The 18,118-nt window shown below is 43.5% G+C and overlaps 1 protein-coding gene and 1 non-coding gene across 8 annotated transcripts in view; one reads left to right on the forward strand and one right to left on the reverse strand.

The window, feature by feature from the left end:
* bptf (bromodomain PHD finger transcription factor) overlaps nt 1–16,205 on the reverse strand; it is a 29,183-nt gene extending 12,978 nt beyond the window's left edge. For 6 of the 7 annotated variants that reach the window (XM_029123186.2, XM_029123183.2, XM_029123184.2 and 3 more), the window contains exons 1-13: nt 15,480–16,205; nt 12,894–13,716; nt 7,835–8,055; nt 7,141–7,341; nt 6,729–6,917; nt 5,198–5,383; nt 4,809–4,951; nt 3,987–4,345; nt 3,707–3,838; nt 3,401–3,530; nt 3,150–3,285; nt 2,748–3,038; nt 530–2,369 (exon numbers count right to left, since the gene is read on the reverse strand). In XM_029123186.2, coding sequence (XP_028979019.2) covers nt 530–2,369; nt 2,748–3,038; nt 3,150–3,285; nt 3,401–3,530; nt 3,707–3,838; nt 3,987–4,345; nt 4,809–4,951; nt 5,198–5,383; nt 6,729–6,917; nt 7,141–7,341; nt 7,835–8,055; nt 12,894–13,716; nt 15,480–15,963 — 5,135 coding nt within the window. In that variant the 5' untranslated portion in view covers nt 15,964–16,205. The remainder of the gene's footprint in view (nt 1–529; nt 2,370–2,747; nt 3,039–3,149; nt 3,286–3,400; nt 3,531–3,706; nt 3,839–3,986; nt 4,346–4,808; nt 4,952–5,197; nt 5,384–6,728; nt 6,918–7,140; nt 7,342–7,834; nt 8,056–12,893; nt 13,717–15,479) is intronic. The other variant, XM_029123185.2, reaches the window with a different exon arrangement.
* A 1,120-nt stretch (nt 16,206–17,325) lies between these two features.
* Nucleotides 17,326–17,407, forward strand: trnas-aga. The gene has a single exon. It is a non-coding gene; the product is annotated as a tRNA-Ser (tRNA).
* The last annotated feature ends 711 nt before the right edge of the window (nt 17,408–18,118 follow it).

Genomic DNA, 18,118 nt, shown 5'->3' on the forward strand with positions numbered 1-18,118 from the left:
AATCCCACACTTTTCCAGGGTGAACCTATCGCCACTTTTCAGAAGATAAATCTATTTGCTTTGACAGGGTTAGAGTTTTCTTTGGCTGATGTTACTTTTACAGCTGCTGGCCTTTTTAATCCCAGCAATATGCCACTACCTTTCTTATATAGCGATAACTACTCACCGCATCACCACTTGTTTTGCAACACGCCAGTAGATTTTAAGCTCTTACCAACCAACCAAGCGATAAACTCAGGATAAACACGGTTGAATGTCCAATCAGGGAGAATCTGGATGCATTCATTGGAGCTGATTTTTGGGAGGAATTTTCTGAACCGCCTTTTTGGCTAATGTCTACCCGCCACAGTTGCGGGTAGTGTGGGCAGATCTATGCACCAAAGCAAAAATTTACCCACATTTGGCAGGCAGCGGGTGTTAATTTCCTACCCTGTTTACTTTTTGTGTTTCAGTTTCAGGGCCAAGACTATTATGAGCACAATTGCAAAAATCGCAGCCTAATGAGTAAGGGACAACTACTATGACCAACCTCCATGTGATTCCGAAGGTCGGTCTGGGTGAAGGGTAGGGCCAGATGTCCATGGCTGGCTTAGCATTATAGTTGAAGACTGGCACCTCTCTAATCCCCCCTCTCCTTGCCAGCTTCTTCAGGTCATCGTTGGGCAGCACGAAGATGCTTTTCTTGCTACTCTTGGTGACAAACTTGCGGTAGGAGGGCAGCGCAGTGCCCGAGCGCGTCTTCTTGGAGCGTGAGAACTTAAGCAACCGGACACGGTCTCTGGTGGAGTACTCCTTACTGACTGTCATGGATGCGACCAAAGTGCCGGAAGGGCCAGACTTGGCGTCGGTCACTGTTGCCGTGACAACGGTCTTGGTCTCCTGGGAGACGGCAGCCCCGAGGGCTGGGCAGCTGACCCGGGTGGTGGTGGTGGTCTTGGTCATGGTGGTGAGGGTGGACACAGCTCGGCTCTCCGAGGGCTTGCTGCTGCTGGAGACGTGGGCGATCTGCACTGTGCGGGACTCTGTGGACACGGTGGTGGTGGTGGTCTGGGAAACAGTCTTCACGGACCCACTACTGTGGTTCTCTGTGGTGTCGTTACTCGAGCTGGAGCCCTCTGCAGAGGGGATAGGGGGTGGGTTGATGTTATTTGGTGCTGTTGGCCCAATATCCACTGGCTCAGATGTGTTGCTGTTGCACACAGTGACCACACCAGGGGTCGGACCCAAAAGTGACGAAGTGACTGTGGAGTCGGCCAGTATTTTGCCATTATTTTCCAATCTGGCAACCTTCTGAGGAGGCCGGTAGTCAAGCTCGGACACCACAACCTTTTCTACATCTGCCATGGCTGTGTTGGTGGCTAACACAGAGCTGCTGACCTTTAACCCGTCCTGCGGGATGGTACCATTCATAAGAGACTTTACAGGCTCCTTCACTGGCAGTGCTTTGATCTCGTCGTCTAATGTCTTTAGCAGGGTCTTGTTTTCCACTCTGCTGTCTAAGTGCATCTTTGTGTGCACAGGAGCCTTGTTGTCAACCACTTCTTTCCCGTTCACCTGCGCTGGATTGGCTTTGCTTTGAATAACCTCCAGGATTTCATTATCCCTCTGTCCACTGTCCTGCTCTAACTGCTTGTAACCCTGCATTTTACCGTTCTCTCCCGCTGTTGTCATGTCTGCCTTGGGAGGGTTGGCCACATCTGAAGGCGGTTCTTTAGATGTGGAATTGGCTTTACCACTAAGCTCTATGCTCTTCTGGGAGGTCCCATTCAGCTCCATTTGTGATGAACCATTTCCCTGAACACCGAGTGTAAGACCGGAGGCTCCTGCTGCTGGTGGATTACACACAGAACCTAATCTGACATCCAGGTTATCAGTCTCTCCTGAGGTTTTGGATTTTACTTGCTGCTCCTGGTCAAAGCTCAGCCTTTTAACTACAGAGTCTTTAACTACTGGCTCTGCCTGCCCCTCAGCTTTCAGACTAAGGGAAGGTGTTGCTGCTAACTCCTCTAGCTTTCTGTTTGCCGTATAAGCGTCAGTTCTGACAGCGGCAGAAGTCCCTGTATGGATTCTCTCTTTGGAGACGGTGTGTTTGGCCAGGGCTGACTGCTGTTTAAGCCGCTCAAGCCTCTGCTTCTCCTCCAGGGTGAACTGCTTCACTCTGCGCTCCAAAAGCCCATCCAGCTTGGACGTCTTCACCTTCCTCTTGTAGGCCGTGCGGAGCTGGAAGCCCTCGCTGACGTTGACAACATCCCAGTTGAATGGGCGAAGATGGGCCTTGGAGTCCTCCTGCTTGGGTTTGTCTCCTTCCCTGTACTCCTCCTTCACACCGGAGTCAGTAGCTGATGAGGAACCTATGCTGTCCTTTTTACCTAAAACAAGAAAGGGGGCAAAAAAGCAAAGAAAGGAGGGAAAGAGAGCAATATCTTTATTAATTATAGAAGCCAATGAACAACAAAAAACGTTTTTGAACAAAGAGCCCTGAAAGACATCTGATTAGCTTGGAATTAAAGTAAACTACAGCCAATCATAGCAAGCATTGGGAAATAACCCAATGATATCTATTACAATATAATGTGACCATGGCACCAGTACACCTACAATAAAAAATGTCAGCTTTAGTACCTCAAATATATATATGTACCTTCATTTTTCCAGTTAGGTGCAAACTCTAAAAGTCAAGACCTGTTAGTCTGAACCACAGCCGGGGACCTTGTGTATTCATGAAAACCAATACCATATCAGTGTACCTTTTTCCTCGGTGAGACAAGTTTCTGTTACAGAAGGGTCAACATCCATCTTGTCCTCAGTCTTCTCCTCCACCTCCACCTTCTCTGTGATCATGTTCTCCTCATCCTCCTCCTCTTTCATTGCCCGGCCTTCTCCAGATGACTCCATAGTGAAGGGTTGCTCCTGTTCTTTTTCTTCAGTAACCGGAGTAAACACTTTCTTTTCATGGGTTTCCGAGTTTATCACTGCTTTAGGCAGCACTTTTCGTTTGTTAGGGCCGGACGCCGCATTTCCTTTGGTAGGTTTAGCGGCTGTAGAGAGAAGAGCATAAAATCACACAAAACATCTAATCCATACTGAGCAGAGCGGAGCCACACACTTATATTACACTGGGATAACTGGTGCACAGAACAAACACTTACCCTCAAGTGCTAGACGGTAATTAACATTGGTGTTCCCTGGTAGCTTAGGGACGAAGCGATGGACATGAGTCTTACTGATCCAGCTCCAGCCCCCGTACCCTGTCACCCTATACTCCTCCCCCTTCTGCTTCCATACCTTTACGCAGACACACGGAGAGAGACAGAGAAACAAACAGTCACTCAAAGACGACAAGGCTGCCGGTTCAAGGGGCTGAAAGCGGTAAAAGCAGGAAGGGTGAGCCCAGATGTACCTGGTGTTTGATGGGGATGGTGTACTTCACCCAGGTGGCCTGCTGCATTGTCTCCTCATCCTCCAGTTTCTTTTCTCTCTTTTTCACCTTCTCCTTCTCCTCCCTCTCAATGGAAGTCATGCGATGGAGCCTGAAATCAGGGGAAGAATAAGCAGAACCCCTAGGTTTCTCTCCACATACATTCCCTACACGGCAAAAGACATCTGCAGTGACTAAACGGTGAAGACTGACTACATATCAGCAGAGCAGCGAAACAAATTGGGAATTTAGTTCAGCCATGTCTCTGATGTACTACTTGTTTCTTACCGGGTGTGTCCAAGTGAGTCTTTCCAGACCGGGAGCATTACCACAGGTTTGATCGCACACTCCAGGATAGCCAGCGCCAAGGCAAACTCCCGAGCCTTACTGCACATTTGCACCGCCTTTATCCAGTTGTTCCTGGAAAATCACAAACCAACCACCTCAGTATAGACAAAACAAGTTTCCTTAGATTTCGTTAGCGGCCAATAATATTCAGGTTTACCATTCACACAGCTGTAAATCCTATTTTCCCGTGCCAAAGTAGGAGGTCTATGGGGAAGAGTACCTGTGCGAGGCCCAGTTGGGGTGCAGGAAGGGGGCAGGGACGTTGTTCTCCAGCTGGATGATGGTCAGCCGCAGGGTGGAGATGGTCAGCACCTTGGAGCCGTGGATGGAGCCGTTCCACTTGAATTCCCCGGCGGGAGTCAGGCTGAATTTGTGGGAGAGGTGGCGGCGCTTGTCGTGGTCCTCGCGATGTTGGTGCTTGTTGAGGCCCAGTGGGTTGGTGCTGTACTGGTTCTGGTAGACACGATACTTGCCCTCCTGTCCTAGCTTGAAGAAACCGTTCAGGTTGCCCTTCCCCACCAATTCTTTCCTCACAGCGCCCAAACGGGACGCTTCGCTCTCAGAGCTGGGAAGAGATGTCTACAGACAGAGGCACAGGGAGAATGTACTGAGCGGAACAGACAAGAAGAGAAGTTAACAACAGAACATTTCCTAGTGATTGTGCATGTGGGAGACTATTGGTAGTTTAGTTGATTGTGTATCGGTGTGCAAACAAAGTGAGTCAATGCAGAAGAGAGGACTGGGTTTCAGTCTAGATCAGGGATTGGCAACGTTTTTCTCGAGGGCCACATCGGATTTCCATATCCAACTGAGGGCTGCATATTGTTTCCCCATGTGTGAAATTTGTGGGATAAAAAGTACATTTATCTAATTTTAGACATTCACACGTTAGCGCAGACTAGATCAAATCAGATTGTGGACTGCGGTTCCCCCCCCCTGCTGGTCCAAATTCCTCGTAATCCTGCTAATCCTGCCTTCTAATGAGAGCGACTAGCCAGTGGGTGAGGTCCCACAGAGAGGACAGAGTTAAAGCAGGCCAAACCTCCACGCTGTCCTTGGGTGCTGGGCTCCCGTCTCCATTGGTCTTCAGCAGGTTTAGCTTGCTGTCCGGGTTACGCAGACGAGTCACCATGCGATTGTTACCCCGTCCCGACAGCTCATCATTCAATGTCTCATTGTCTTCACCTGCCAGTGGCAGGACACAAAACATTACCCATCCGACATTACCCATCTTAGTTCTTACGGAGAGAAACCGTCAGTAACGAACAACAAATCAATTAACAACGGGGCCAAAAACCAGCGCGGCGTATCACAGAACAGAAAGGCACTGTTCTGTGATACGAACAACAGTTCTAAAGCCACTTGCTACACAAACTGAATGACTCAGGCACTGTCTGTGAGTGAGTGAATGGCCAGGCTGTGAGGTCATACCAGTGTCTTCCTGGCTGCTGATGGAGACCTGAGACGACCCGTCGACAGCGTTGGGCTCTGCCGGCCCCCGGAGGCCCCCGGGCACTGAGGTGTGGCTGCTGTTGCTGTTCTCCGCTGCGGTATGTGTTGGAGGGTGGACCGGGGGTGGAGGGTCTCCGCGGGACTCTGAGTCTACTGGCTTATTATCTGGGGAGAAGATGGCAGTGTGAAGCTGAGCGGCACCTGCCCATGGATTCCCTGCCTGAAAACACACTGTCCACAAGAGTGCCAGAGTAGCGGCCTGTACTTACAAAGGATCACAGATCAGGACGGCAACGCAGAGCAAACACTGGGGAACAAACGAACACAAGCAAACTACAAACAAGGTGTTTGACGTCATGCCTCCCTACCTCACCTGTTCCTTGATGGTAAAGCACAATTACCATTACATCAGGCTGAGCTAGAACATGCGGTTCAGCATTCCAAGAAGCAACACAATCGAAGCTGCGCAAAAAGCTGCCGAAACCAAATGAAGGAAGACAGTTTCTGAGCTGAGAGTGAAAATAGCCCTGCTGTGAACAGAATGACTGCCCTGTATGATGGAGTGTTCAGGTAAAGAGGTTCAGGCAGGCAGCTGTTTGTTTCCACTTTAGGAATGGGGGCCAATTTCCCAGATGAATTGGAGTGAGAACAACAGGCTGTTTCAGTTGTTACTGACTCTGCGTGGTGAGAGCAGATACGGCTAGCTGCGCCTGAAACGCCATTAACTGTGAACACGTTTTCACAGTGCGTGGGCCAGACAATACCCTGAACACCTAGTCCATCTCACACAACCAACACAGCGAGGAAGCAGAACATGCGAGCCGGGGACCAGGTCGTCTCAAAAATAACCCAAAAGCCTCCTGATCGTTGTTCATGCTTGCATGCGGAGCACAACAGAAGACAATGAAAACCAAATGGGATCTGACACAATACGCCACTTGAAAGCACAATGCATTAGCAGATGTAGTGTGAAAACACACACCGCCTAAGAGATGATGGAAAATGCATGACTGAAGCAAGAGGGTTACCCCTGAAGGAACGTTCAACAACTGATGGGCTTCAGTCAGATAAATGAGTGATACTGAAGTGATGAATAGAGTGGGGGAGTACAGCCCTGTCTAACGCTGTGGTCATTACTCAGGACTGGGGGAAGGTATTCCAACAGTCCTTCACTCTGTAAATCATCCATGTATAAAAGTAGACAACCGGAGATGCAGACCGTAACCATTGTTTACCCATTCAATACCCTATTTCTAAACACGACAGCAAATAATCAAATCAACAAATGGCCAAACTGAGGAGTAGCCAACTAACAGATGATCAACTAGTCTAGAAGAGGCAGCCAAAAGCCTGTAGCAATGACTCCAAAGCAAAGCCCAGTGACAGCAATCCCATCACATTAATTGCAGCTAGCGTGGAGGATGCTGAAACAGCCATTTGCACACATGCATAGACACAGCAAGGTGAGTGGAAGGAGAGACGTGTGCCACTGGGCTTTTTCCTCTTGTACCTGGCCTCTGTTGCTCAGGCTCCATGGGCACCTCCCCACTCTCCCCGCTCCCAGAGGGGGCCGAGCGAGACACCTCAGCAGGCTTAGGGGATTCAGGTTTAGGGAGAGTGTGGTCCTGGGTAGATGAGCCAGACACAGGGGGCTCAGGATGGATGGTGGTGCTATCTTTTCCAGCAGCAGGAGCTCTAGCTGCAGTGAAACATGGAAAACTCACTCTGGATCTTTAGCACACAACAGCCTCATTGGTTTGGATGGGCATTGGAAAGAAGTGTATTACTCAAATAGTATTGCACAGAAATGTACAAACGTATACATATTTTAATACGTACAAATCCTCTGAAGGACATTTAGGAAAAGGCCTCTGGAAAGAATTTCACAAACAAAACAACCCACAGAGAAGCTCCTGTCTTACCTTGTGAGCTGGGCTCCTCTTTGGACTGTGAGTCTTTAAGCGCTCCGTGGTCTGGTCGTGCAGAGGACTCTGGGGGGGTCTCACGGTCAGTCTTGGTGGAGTTCGTATTTGAGCTGTCGTCAGCTCCTGCCTGCTCTGCCACTCCTGCCTGCTCCCCCGTCGGACGCTCCTGCTTGGACTGCACACGTTCCAGGATCTCCTCTACATACAGGACAACAAATGAAATTAATAGTGGTTCAACATTCTGGGTAACTTAGGAGATGCAGTTTAAACTCAATCATATTTGTACGTTTTTAGGTTCACTGTTAGAATCATAAGAAACAAATCATACATTTCCACAGACAATTTAAAATAGGGTGGAAAGAAACATTTGGATATTTTTTATATGACATCTGAATGAGAGTGGATAACAAAATCAACAGAGATAGCATAACTACAAGTTTAGATTGACTGTATGTAAAGAAAGACTCATTGATCCATCTAAAATTATTTAGAAAAAATTAGTTTATTAAGAGACTTAAATGTGTGCTTGCCATCTGGTTTTAAAATATTTACAGTTTTGAGCACAAAATAATTTCTAGAGGATTCAGACTGAACAAGAATGAAGAAAATCACCGCACTTTGAGGACATCTGTCAAATAAAACCAAAAAACCACTGATTTAGAACTTCCAGCAGGAGGCTTTCCAGCCTTACCGTTAGCTGCTGTGAGGAAGGTCTTGTTGTTGCCACGGGCCTTGTTGGTGAGGTCCTCAGTGATGTCCATGTGAGTGTGCACCTCCTCCCTCATCTCCTCAAGGACAGCACAGAGATCGTTCTCCCAGTACTCCTTGTCCAGACAGTCAATCAGTTCCACCAGCTGGACCTTTGTGCTGTAGTACCAGATGTTTTTCTTGTCCTGCTCCCCGTCCTCCTCACTGGAATAACAGGTCAACATTAGCAGTTGTAATAACCTTTACAATTAATTAACTAGTGATAACAATACTTAGGTGCTGTTATAATATGATAAGAGATCCTCCAAAACTAGAATGACTCATGGCAAAGAACACATTCAGACTTCTTTTGCACTAGCCCCCTGTGTAAATCAAATCCACATCACTGGTACCGCATACTCTGCCAAATGAGCGGCATGTCTCTGGTCATTTACCGGTTTCAGTTTGTCAAGTAGTTAGAAACAGAACTCGTTAAAAAGCACACATGTAAGAGTTGAAAGTATGTCAGCAATAGCAGCCTGAATCTGAATGAGGGGCTTTTATATGGAATCATGAACTGAGTTCTCAGTTTCTCATTTGCCAGCTGTGGGTCCAGAATGGTGCTCTGGGTTTTACTGGATCATATGAATGAAATCAGTCAAAAGATTTGTTCTTTTCTTTTATGCAAATAATGTCCTTTTATTGAATATTTTCATATGTTGCAGAGACATCCTGATATGCTTCCATTTATTATTATTTTTTTATTTTTTTATCAATGTAACTTTAGTGTCTTGGTTTTGTGGCTGCTCATCTTATAAAAAGAAAATACATTAAAAAAAATAAAAATAAAAGGTGTGGGTTTTTTTTCACTGAAAGACTCAAAGATCTAGAGTCAGTAAACAGTCAAAAACCGTCCCACACGTAATCCTTATTGGCTGTGTGGATCAAGCAGGCCAAGGCAAAAGGTATTTGCTAAAATGTAGTATTGTAATAGCTAAGCCACCCCAAGAAAAAAGTGATGTTCTTTAACATTGCTCCATTAGGTCTAGCCATGACTGCATCTCCAACACAAAGAGGCCTACGTCCCGGTGCTAGTAGTTTGACCACAGATGAAACGGACAGCCGTCTAAACATCCAATCTAATGTTAAAATGCAAACATATGCCAAATGGGGTTCTCTCAAATGTATGTATAACAGCCTTATTGGGGTGAGACCAAATCATATACTGGTCACAGCAACTGGAAGGATCAGTGAAACCAGTGCAAAATGTTAGTCTGGACCCATTACATTATTCCGACCGATAACAAGCAATGTGAAAATGTTCAAATAGGGAGGAAAACACAAACAAAAAGCTGACACTTCAGCAGCAGTTCAGTGAACTCTTTAGGTGGACTACAAGAGCACACGGAGAAGCTGCACCCTCACTAAGGGCACAGTTAAAGATCACAGCACCCTCACTAAGGGCACAGTTAAAGATCACAGCACCCTCACTAAGGGCACAGTTAAAGATCACAGCACCCTCACTATGCCGGCTTATGACTCAAACTGCCACCAGCAATCCCAATGGGAAACAGCCTGTCAGATTTATTCCACTGCATGTAGGGAAAAGTGCCCCTCAGATTATGTCGTTATTGAAATCTATTACAATTTCACATCAAGGAAGCTTCTGGGCATCTCCATCTAAAAACACCCACGAGTACCATCATTTAAAGTTTATAGGAACTTACAGTGGTTCTCAAAAGTTTTTTTTTTTACCCCTTCTCCACATTTTATTGTGTTACAAAATGAAATAAATATGGATTTAAATAGTTGTTTTCACCACTTATGCTTAACATTAAAGTGAAAAATTTAATCTACAAATTGTTCTGAAATAATTACATGCAGGCACACAAATAAAAGTACACAGCCAAGACAACGCTGGAGTGGCACAATCTGTGAATGTCCTTTAGTGGCCCAGTCAAAGGACTTATTTACATTACGAAAGAGAACAAAACGCCAGATAGACGTATCTTGATTTGCATAATTTCCTTCGTTTTTGAATTTACACCAGCTAGACATGCCACATTGGGACTGTCGGCCAATCGGTGGAAAACTGAGCGTGCATGCGCACTGCACAGAAACTTGATACAGTTCTGACAGAATTGCCTTCAGGCTTACAGAAACTCAGAGGGGGCTCTATTAAACATGTGGCACACATTAATTCGGAAGGTGGCGTCTCGAGATAGATACCAGCTAGTTTACAAAAAATAACCCACGTGTCTTGTTTGATATGTCTCAGAAAATGTAGCGTACAGTAAAGAAGCCCAAAGATAGGATCTCAATCACATTGAGAATATATGGAAAGAGTTGAAAACTGCTGTTCACCTAAGTTTCCCATCAATTTTACAAATAAAATTGGGAAAGATTGCTGGATCTTGATGTGCTAAGTTTTTTCAAGATCCAAATTGGTGGTTGTAATGGCTGCCAAAAATGTCTCTACAAAGTATTGACTGAAATGGGCAAATAGCCTACTTATGCAATAAAATTTTTTTAGATCAGTGGCAAAAACGTTATCAGGAAACTCAGGTACCGCACGTATGCTTTCTGTAAGATGAGTAGAGAAAAGGAAAAGGACAATGCACACAAGCAAGATCTCCCTGTTCCCCCAAAATGTTAAATGAAGAATACAAAACAGCACAGCAAGAAAATAGAGCTAATAACGGGCAAGGTAAATTCAGTATAGCGAGCAGAGCAGAACACTATACAATACTTTATAGTACTGCACACTAGAGAAGAGTCACAGTGCATCAGTGTTTCCCTCTTATTGTAATAAGAGCAGTGTCCCACCGCTGCTAAAATGTGATGCGCCGCCACAGGAAAACAGAATATGTTTATGGAATACAATTTGTTTTCCAAGCTGAGAGCAGTTTACTATCGCACAAGCATCAGAGCAACACTGTCCTGCACTCAATGTATCAAACTAGTGAGTGAGGTCAGAGAAACGTAACTGGCTGTGTCTGTGCACGCACACGTTTGTGTTGGAGCTGTGAATAAGTGCCAGTCACATTGATATAAACGTAGCCATAATCTGAGCGACAACCAAAGGTAAGAAGCAAGCTAGCTTGCTGTCACAACACAATAGCTACAATCAGCAACAATAGATTAATGTCATGCAAGCATTGAGACTTAGCAGCAACAATAAAACTGCAGATTTTCATATGTTGCCATTAAAATAAAAGTGTGGTGTTTACATTTTCTCAACAACTATGGGGAAAAGTAAACAAAACACAATCACTATTTTAATAATACTTAAGGTGAATAATATTGTGTAGCACACTGAGAAATGGTTAGAGCTTAAGATAATTTAGAAAACAAAAACAAAAGAAGCCTATTTTGATATTATTGTTATTAATTTGCTTGTGCTTATTAGCTTTGGAGAGGGATTGTGTTATACATCCAACCCCATCCCCACCATGATGTACAATGGATAACTTTTGTGGAAAAACTATTCAGTGCTGTAATGAACGTATTGCACGAAATACTCAGGAGAGTTTAGTTACAAACATAATGTGAAATCATGGGGCCCTATGTGCTACATCCAGCAAAACTATTTCCTATCCCCTCTTTTACCACCAATGCAACATACAGTAATATACTGTACATGGAATTCATATTGCCTCATTAGTTAGTACCTAGTGGCTTTTATTAAGAGTCTGGAAGGCGATTCATGAACGGCTTTAGAGAATGGTTAATTGAAGGACAGTATTGTCAAATAATGTTACCAAAATAAAGGAGACCATCTGATCTGGTACTTCATGATCTGGTACTTCCAATCTCCCACTCAGCAAAGGTGAAACTCTTCTGTCTTTGCACCTCAATGGTGGAACAAACTTTCCCTTGAAGCCAGGACAGCGGAGTCCCTGCCAATATTCTGAAGCTAAAAACCCACCTCTTTGATGAGTATCTTAATTAACAACCCGAAAACAAAAAAAATCACTTAATTTTGATTTCTCTGTCACTGACTTTGCCAACTAATAGCTCCACTGAAGGAAAGGGTATTTACTATGATTGTCAGATCCAGGCCCTGGATTAGAGCGTCTGCTAAATTACTAAAATGTAAAATCTGGTATATTGCACCTCAATATAACATACTCTACTATAACCAGTTCTCCTTTACAATGTTCTGCTTCAATGTACAGAACTGTACTCAAATATGCTTTACTAAGGGGTGTTACACAGAGAAAATAAGTTAGGTTTAAAATCAATGATGTGATGGTTGGAGTTATCTGACTTAACACCCCTGTCTTTACCCACCTAAATAAATATTAATTATGACTCACAGAAATTTAATTTGTAATATTTTACCCCAACTTTTCAATCAACTCCTGTGGGTGTTTGCATTGATCTACAAAAATATGCTTAGGATTCTATACTTAATGTTTGTAAGAATTTTGTTCCAACATTGGAATTTCATTCAATATCATTCAGTTTAACAAACATGTCTGACCTTAATGCATTGCTATATGAAGACAGACCACACAAATAATTGAAGCCCCACACCAGTACAAATGTACTTTTTTGACCTGAAAGACAATGGCAGACTCAAGTCAATTAGTCATCAATTATCAAATGTCAGTGCAAGTGGACAATGAACGTCCACTGATAGAGCCTGACCTACTGATGGAGGCTGAACTGCCTGGCCACAGATCTTGGTTGACCTAGAGCATACAGTAACAACCAATTGTCCAATTGATTGATACGTGTCAGCCCTAGTTGGCAGGGGCCTTAACTTCAACAAAACTATCTAAACTCCTTTAAAGGAAAGCATTTGTAATTCTTATTAATCAGTGACCTGTAAACTAACACTGTACATTATATCAGTAACGTTTTTGCAATTAAACATTCAGTGGTCTATCGTTACTAAATATGACCAGTAGGGGACAATTCATTTCTATATTTACATATGACATTTATCACAACCAAAAACAGAGCTGCGCTATATAATCCTACGCCTTGCAATTTGTTGCCTTGCAGTTCCTCACATCTGTAAAATAGCTCATGACACCAACAAAACGGCAACTTACACAACTATCCGCCGGTTCAGGAACCAGTATTTCCTCCGGTGGCGATCGTAGCCAATGGGTTCCTGGCGGATATAGGGTTTGTTCTTCTGCATCTCCGTCAAACAGTCAACCACGCCGGGCACCTTGTGCGCCGCACAGATCTCACACTGCCACTCATCCTCCGGCACCTCCTCCAGCGGCGGCTTTACGCACTCGAGGTGGTAGACAGCAGAGCAGGTCTCACAACAAAGCAGATCCCCTAACCTGTGGCACACCCTGCAGTGGTCATCATACTGCACCACGCCCTCCGACATCAGCTCCTCGCGTGCGATGTTCGTGGTGAGGAACTGGTCGACCAGGAACTGCAATACCTTGATCTTACTGTCCAGTGGGCCGAAGGGGTAGTCCTCGATCTCCTGGTAGGGCAGGACGTGATGGTACTCCTGATCGCTCTCGCAGTAGGCACGCACCACCTCGGGCCACGTCATGCCGTCGATGAAGTAGAGGGTGGAGTTGACGCTGTCCTTAAGGTCGGCAGGGCCAAATGTGGTGTTGGAGGTATCCTCCTCGCGCAGGATGGCTTTCATCAGAGCTGTGTGGGTCTCCGCCATCAGCGTGCACTGCTCTTGGCTCACCAGGGCAGCACAGAAGTCCTCGAAGCGGAAGGGTGAAAGGCGCAGCACTGCGCTGAAGTTCCGCAGCACCTCGTAGATGGAGGAGACGTTAAGCAGCTCCTCACTGGGAACCATGAGGTCCTCCGAGGATCTAGGCAGCACAAGAGGAGGGATCTCTTTTTCCTCAAAGATGGGTGAGCGTGGGCGGTGTACCCGCGTCCTTCTGCGCCCTGCCAGACAAAAAGAAAAACAGAGAGAGAGCAATAAGGGCCATAATCCATGACTAACTGAAACTGAAATTATATTCAGAAAATAAAACCTTTATAAAGCAAAATGACAATCATAAATCATGCAAACATTTTAAACATCTAGTTGATGACGAAAGTGAACAAATGTTAACCACGGCAATGTAAAAGAGAAATGTTTAACCTTTAAAAGAAAAGTCCAATCTGGAAATGGGAAATATATAAACTTTCACAACACTAATTTAGCCTTAACTTTAGCACAGCCCTATTTGTGATGTTCAACGTTTTGAAGTATGAGAATTACATATTTAAACATTGTGCATTTTTGCATAATATATATCAGGGACCGAAGGATAATATTGCATTAATGTAGTTGCTAGCAGATGTAAATCCAAATAACTCAATAACTATAACAGATTTCTATCAAATGTCATAGCTGACAACAGATTCTTTCAGCAAACATATTTCTCTCATAATTTGGAGAAGTTATTAAACTTTTTGGAAAATGTGGTTTACTAAAAATCTTCAGGAGATTTTACTGCAATTGTTACAAAAGTTTGCATTTGCTATGTTCTTACATTAAATTTGAATTTTAAAATTAAATGACTTGTAATGAAGAACAATTTAACACAAACGTTATAAAAAAAAACGTATATACTTATATATCAACACTTTTCACATTTGAAACAATGAAATATTTTCTTTTATATAGTGTGTTGAAACATGAAAATGACAGTTCTTTAGGTTTGGATAAAACATTATGATTAACAGCCTAAGTGAATACGTTATTCAGTGCTTTATGTATTTATTCATACAAAACATGATTGTGCTTTGCTACTTCAACCTCCTCCACAGATAGCTCTAACATGTGAAATTGAGGGCGCCTATTTTCAAAACAAAGAGCCACATGGTACGAAGTCCTGTCATTAGCTAGCTCAAGCTGATGTAGAAAACTAGATAGCTAGCTGTAATTCTACAGTGTGACTGGCAGAAGTCAGCTACTTCTCATATTAGCATATATACTGGAACTCAGAAGATGATATGATAAGTACAAATATGTCAAAAAACAACAAAAGCAGGTTCATTAATACTCACTATTTCTGACACATTTGACAGATGTATTTAGCTAGCTAACGTTAGCTAGCTAAATGATACTTGCTAAGTAGACATTACCTTGCAAGACTTTATGCATGTTCTGGCGTTGTTTAACTTACTATTCTGTTATTATAGTACGTTACGCGCATTGAAATGTTAATATTATTGTTGGCCAGTTTAGTTGATTGATAAGCGATATAAATCCAAGTAATTTTCAACGGTTTAGCTAGCCGATCCAGCTTGTTAGCCTAGCTTTCTAATGTTAGCTAAGGTCTGTTATACAGCAACCGAGCTAGCTACAGTATTCTAATTGTCAAGTCTAATATAAACCAGTCAAACACAATTTCGTATCTCACGCAATACTGTTAATGGTAAAGGACGTTTCAGAGAACAAATGTAGGATTCGGTTATCGTGCACTGTGTAGCTAAAAATAACTAACCACGTTAACAGCAAAGCTTCCATTCCATCGACAATTTTGAATTTCACCTAGGCCTGTTTTTACAGTGCATGATCTCCATTTTGAACAATAGTCTCCTGCACTATTAGAAATAACACATTAAAATAAGCCTGGCTAAATTCTAATTCGTGTCACTGTCATCGTATTGTGTTTTATAACATGATCAATGCAGCTTCATCAAAATTGCAGTTTTACCAGGAGTACTGCCATGAGTGCTCTGACTCCGAAAGCTGCTCTCAGTACAGTAGCTGGCATCATCATCATCCTCTAGTATTTCCTCAAGCGGGTCTGACTCCTCATTGAGGGCCTCTTCTTCCTCGTCCGTTATCGGCTCTTCCTCTATGAGCTCGTCCTCCTCAGATCTTAAACTCACAGCATCATCATCTTCATCACTTTCATGATCATCATAAACCACAGACCTAGCGATTGACCGTCTGCCCCTTCCTCTGCCGCCACCACCACCCCTGCCTCTTCCCCTACCGCGAGATACCGTAGATCCCACTTTCCTCTTGCCCCTTGTTGAAGGATTGTTTCCCCTCTTGGGACTCTCGGAATCGACTTCAGCACTACCTCTACCCTTTGCCCTCAACCCCCTCCTGGGTCTCAAGCCACGCTCCGAGCCGGAGGATGGCTCCTGCATCAGCAGGGTTTTGGGCGGCCTGCCTCTTCTCCCCCTCATTATATATGAAATCTATTATTTTCTTTTTCAATTTTTGCGTTTATTTAGTCTCCACAGAACCTAGAAAAACCGGTACCGCCAGAAAGCTTGACTTGCGTAGATTCCAAAGAAGAAGTCCCGTAAAGCCCCGGTCTCTCTTTGAGTAAGAAAGCTCAAAGCCAATAGCCGATGGCCTGCTTCGGATCCGTCGCGGCCGCCATTTTTCTTCCTCTCTTCGACTCAGACTACTGAAAACAGACAGCAGGCCCAGTGCTGATGTCACGTGGTGACGGTTCGTCGCCTACAGTAGCGAGTCTAGATGTGACAGGCAATGTTCAATCAAGATATAACTTTGCAACTATTGTCCAACCCCAAAAAAATATTAAAGATATACATGTTTTCAACAAAAGTGTCCTTTAAATCTATGTGTAGGAAAAGTATCACACCGTGCTTTGTATTTTTAGGCCTCTCGCATTTTTACTTTTTTAAGTGTTGACATTTATTTGCTATTTAAAGCATACCTTGCTCCTTTATTTTTCATGGTATTTCTTTCGTGATTTTAATAATTAAGGTTAAAAAAAAATTCTGATCTATACTGCATAGAGAAGTAAATGGTCTGATTACACGTTATTATTTGAGATTTGATGGTCTGGAAGATGACCATCAAATCTCAAATAATAACGTGTAATCAGACCATTTACTTTGCTAATTTCACAATCAGATTAGGTTATAATATCGAACTGCAAATCATCAAATGCTTATCACTTATCATGTCATATTGGACAATAAATCTGTTCATCCATATTTTCCCCTCTTGGGAATTACTTTACTTGCATTCATGAATGTTGTTGACCTGCTTTTTATAGTCCACCACCCTAACCACCATTAGGTTTTAAATTATAACCCGGGTGGTTAGGATTATGAATGCTGATTGGCTGATAGCTGTGACACATGTATGGTTGGAGGACACGCGGTATATGGCCAATATACCACGACAATGAAATGTTCTTAGCAGGAAGTATCTTAGAGTGCCTGGGCACGGAGCCTAGCCGTGGTATATTGGTAAAATATCACAAAGTCCTAAGATGCCTGACGGCTCTTATTCCAATGCATTTATAATAGTAAACATACATGTGATTTCATACCGGTGGGATACGGTCTGCTATAAACATGATGGTTTGAATCCTGATCGCTGATTGGCAGTCATCCGTTGTATTTTTGTACGTATATCAGTCACCTTATCTACAACACCAACACTTCATAGTAAAAAAGTAATAACATAACTACTGAAAAAAACTGCAGAAATCTCAATAAAAAAAAAATATTCGACATTACAATCGGTGATTTGTTTATAGTTCTATTTTTACACTTTTATGGTAACAAGTTGTCGTGGCCGAGTGGTTAAGGCGATGGACTAGAAATCCATTGGGATCTTCCCGCGCAGGTTCGAATCCTGCCGACAACGATACCCTTTTTCTTTTATTTAGGTGATTGTTAAAAATTGAATTGTTAAAAAGACACCTCGAATAAACCTACTCGTCTTTACTCATAATAGACAACAATCGTAGTTTCTTCATACACGATGTTAGATTAATCTATTTCAAATTGACAGAAAACTTTTATCATATTTGCTATGTCACGGCTGTGATGCGGTTTTTGATTTCTAAATCGTATTTTAAAATGCAGTAAAATGATTTGTACGTAGTTTGGATATTTTACAAAACAGGAGAAACAGCGTTATTGTTACTGCTTCGAGTATGGCAAATCGAATGGGGGAATATTTTCTATTAGCTACCAGAAGGTGGCGATAACACACAACAAATAATGGAACTATGGAACACGTTTTTAAAAGTGGAGGTCAAACGTTTTCTGTAAGTCTTCACAAGGTTTTCACACACTGTTGCTGGTATTTTGGCCCATTCCTCCATGCAGATCTCACAGTAGGTATGGTGTTCTTTGGATGCAACTCAGCATTCTTTCTCCTCCAAACACGACGAGTTGAGTTTTTACCAAAAAGTTCTATTTTGGTTTAATTTGACCATATGACATTCTCCCAATCCTCTTCTGGACCATCCAAATGCTCTCTAGCAAACCTCAGACGGGCCTGTACATGTACTGGCTTAAGCAGGCTTTGTTACTTTGGCTTTGTTACTTTGTTCCCAGCTCTCTGCAGGTC

The sequence above is a fragment of the Esox lucius genome, chromosome 11 (genome assembly GCF_011004845.1).
Source record: "Esox lucius isolate fEsoLuc1 chromosome 11, fEsoLuc1.pri, whole genome shotgun sequence".
NCBI lineage: Eukaryota > Metazoa > Chordata > Actinopteri > Esociformes > Esocidae > Esox > Esox lucius.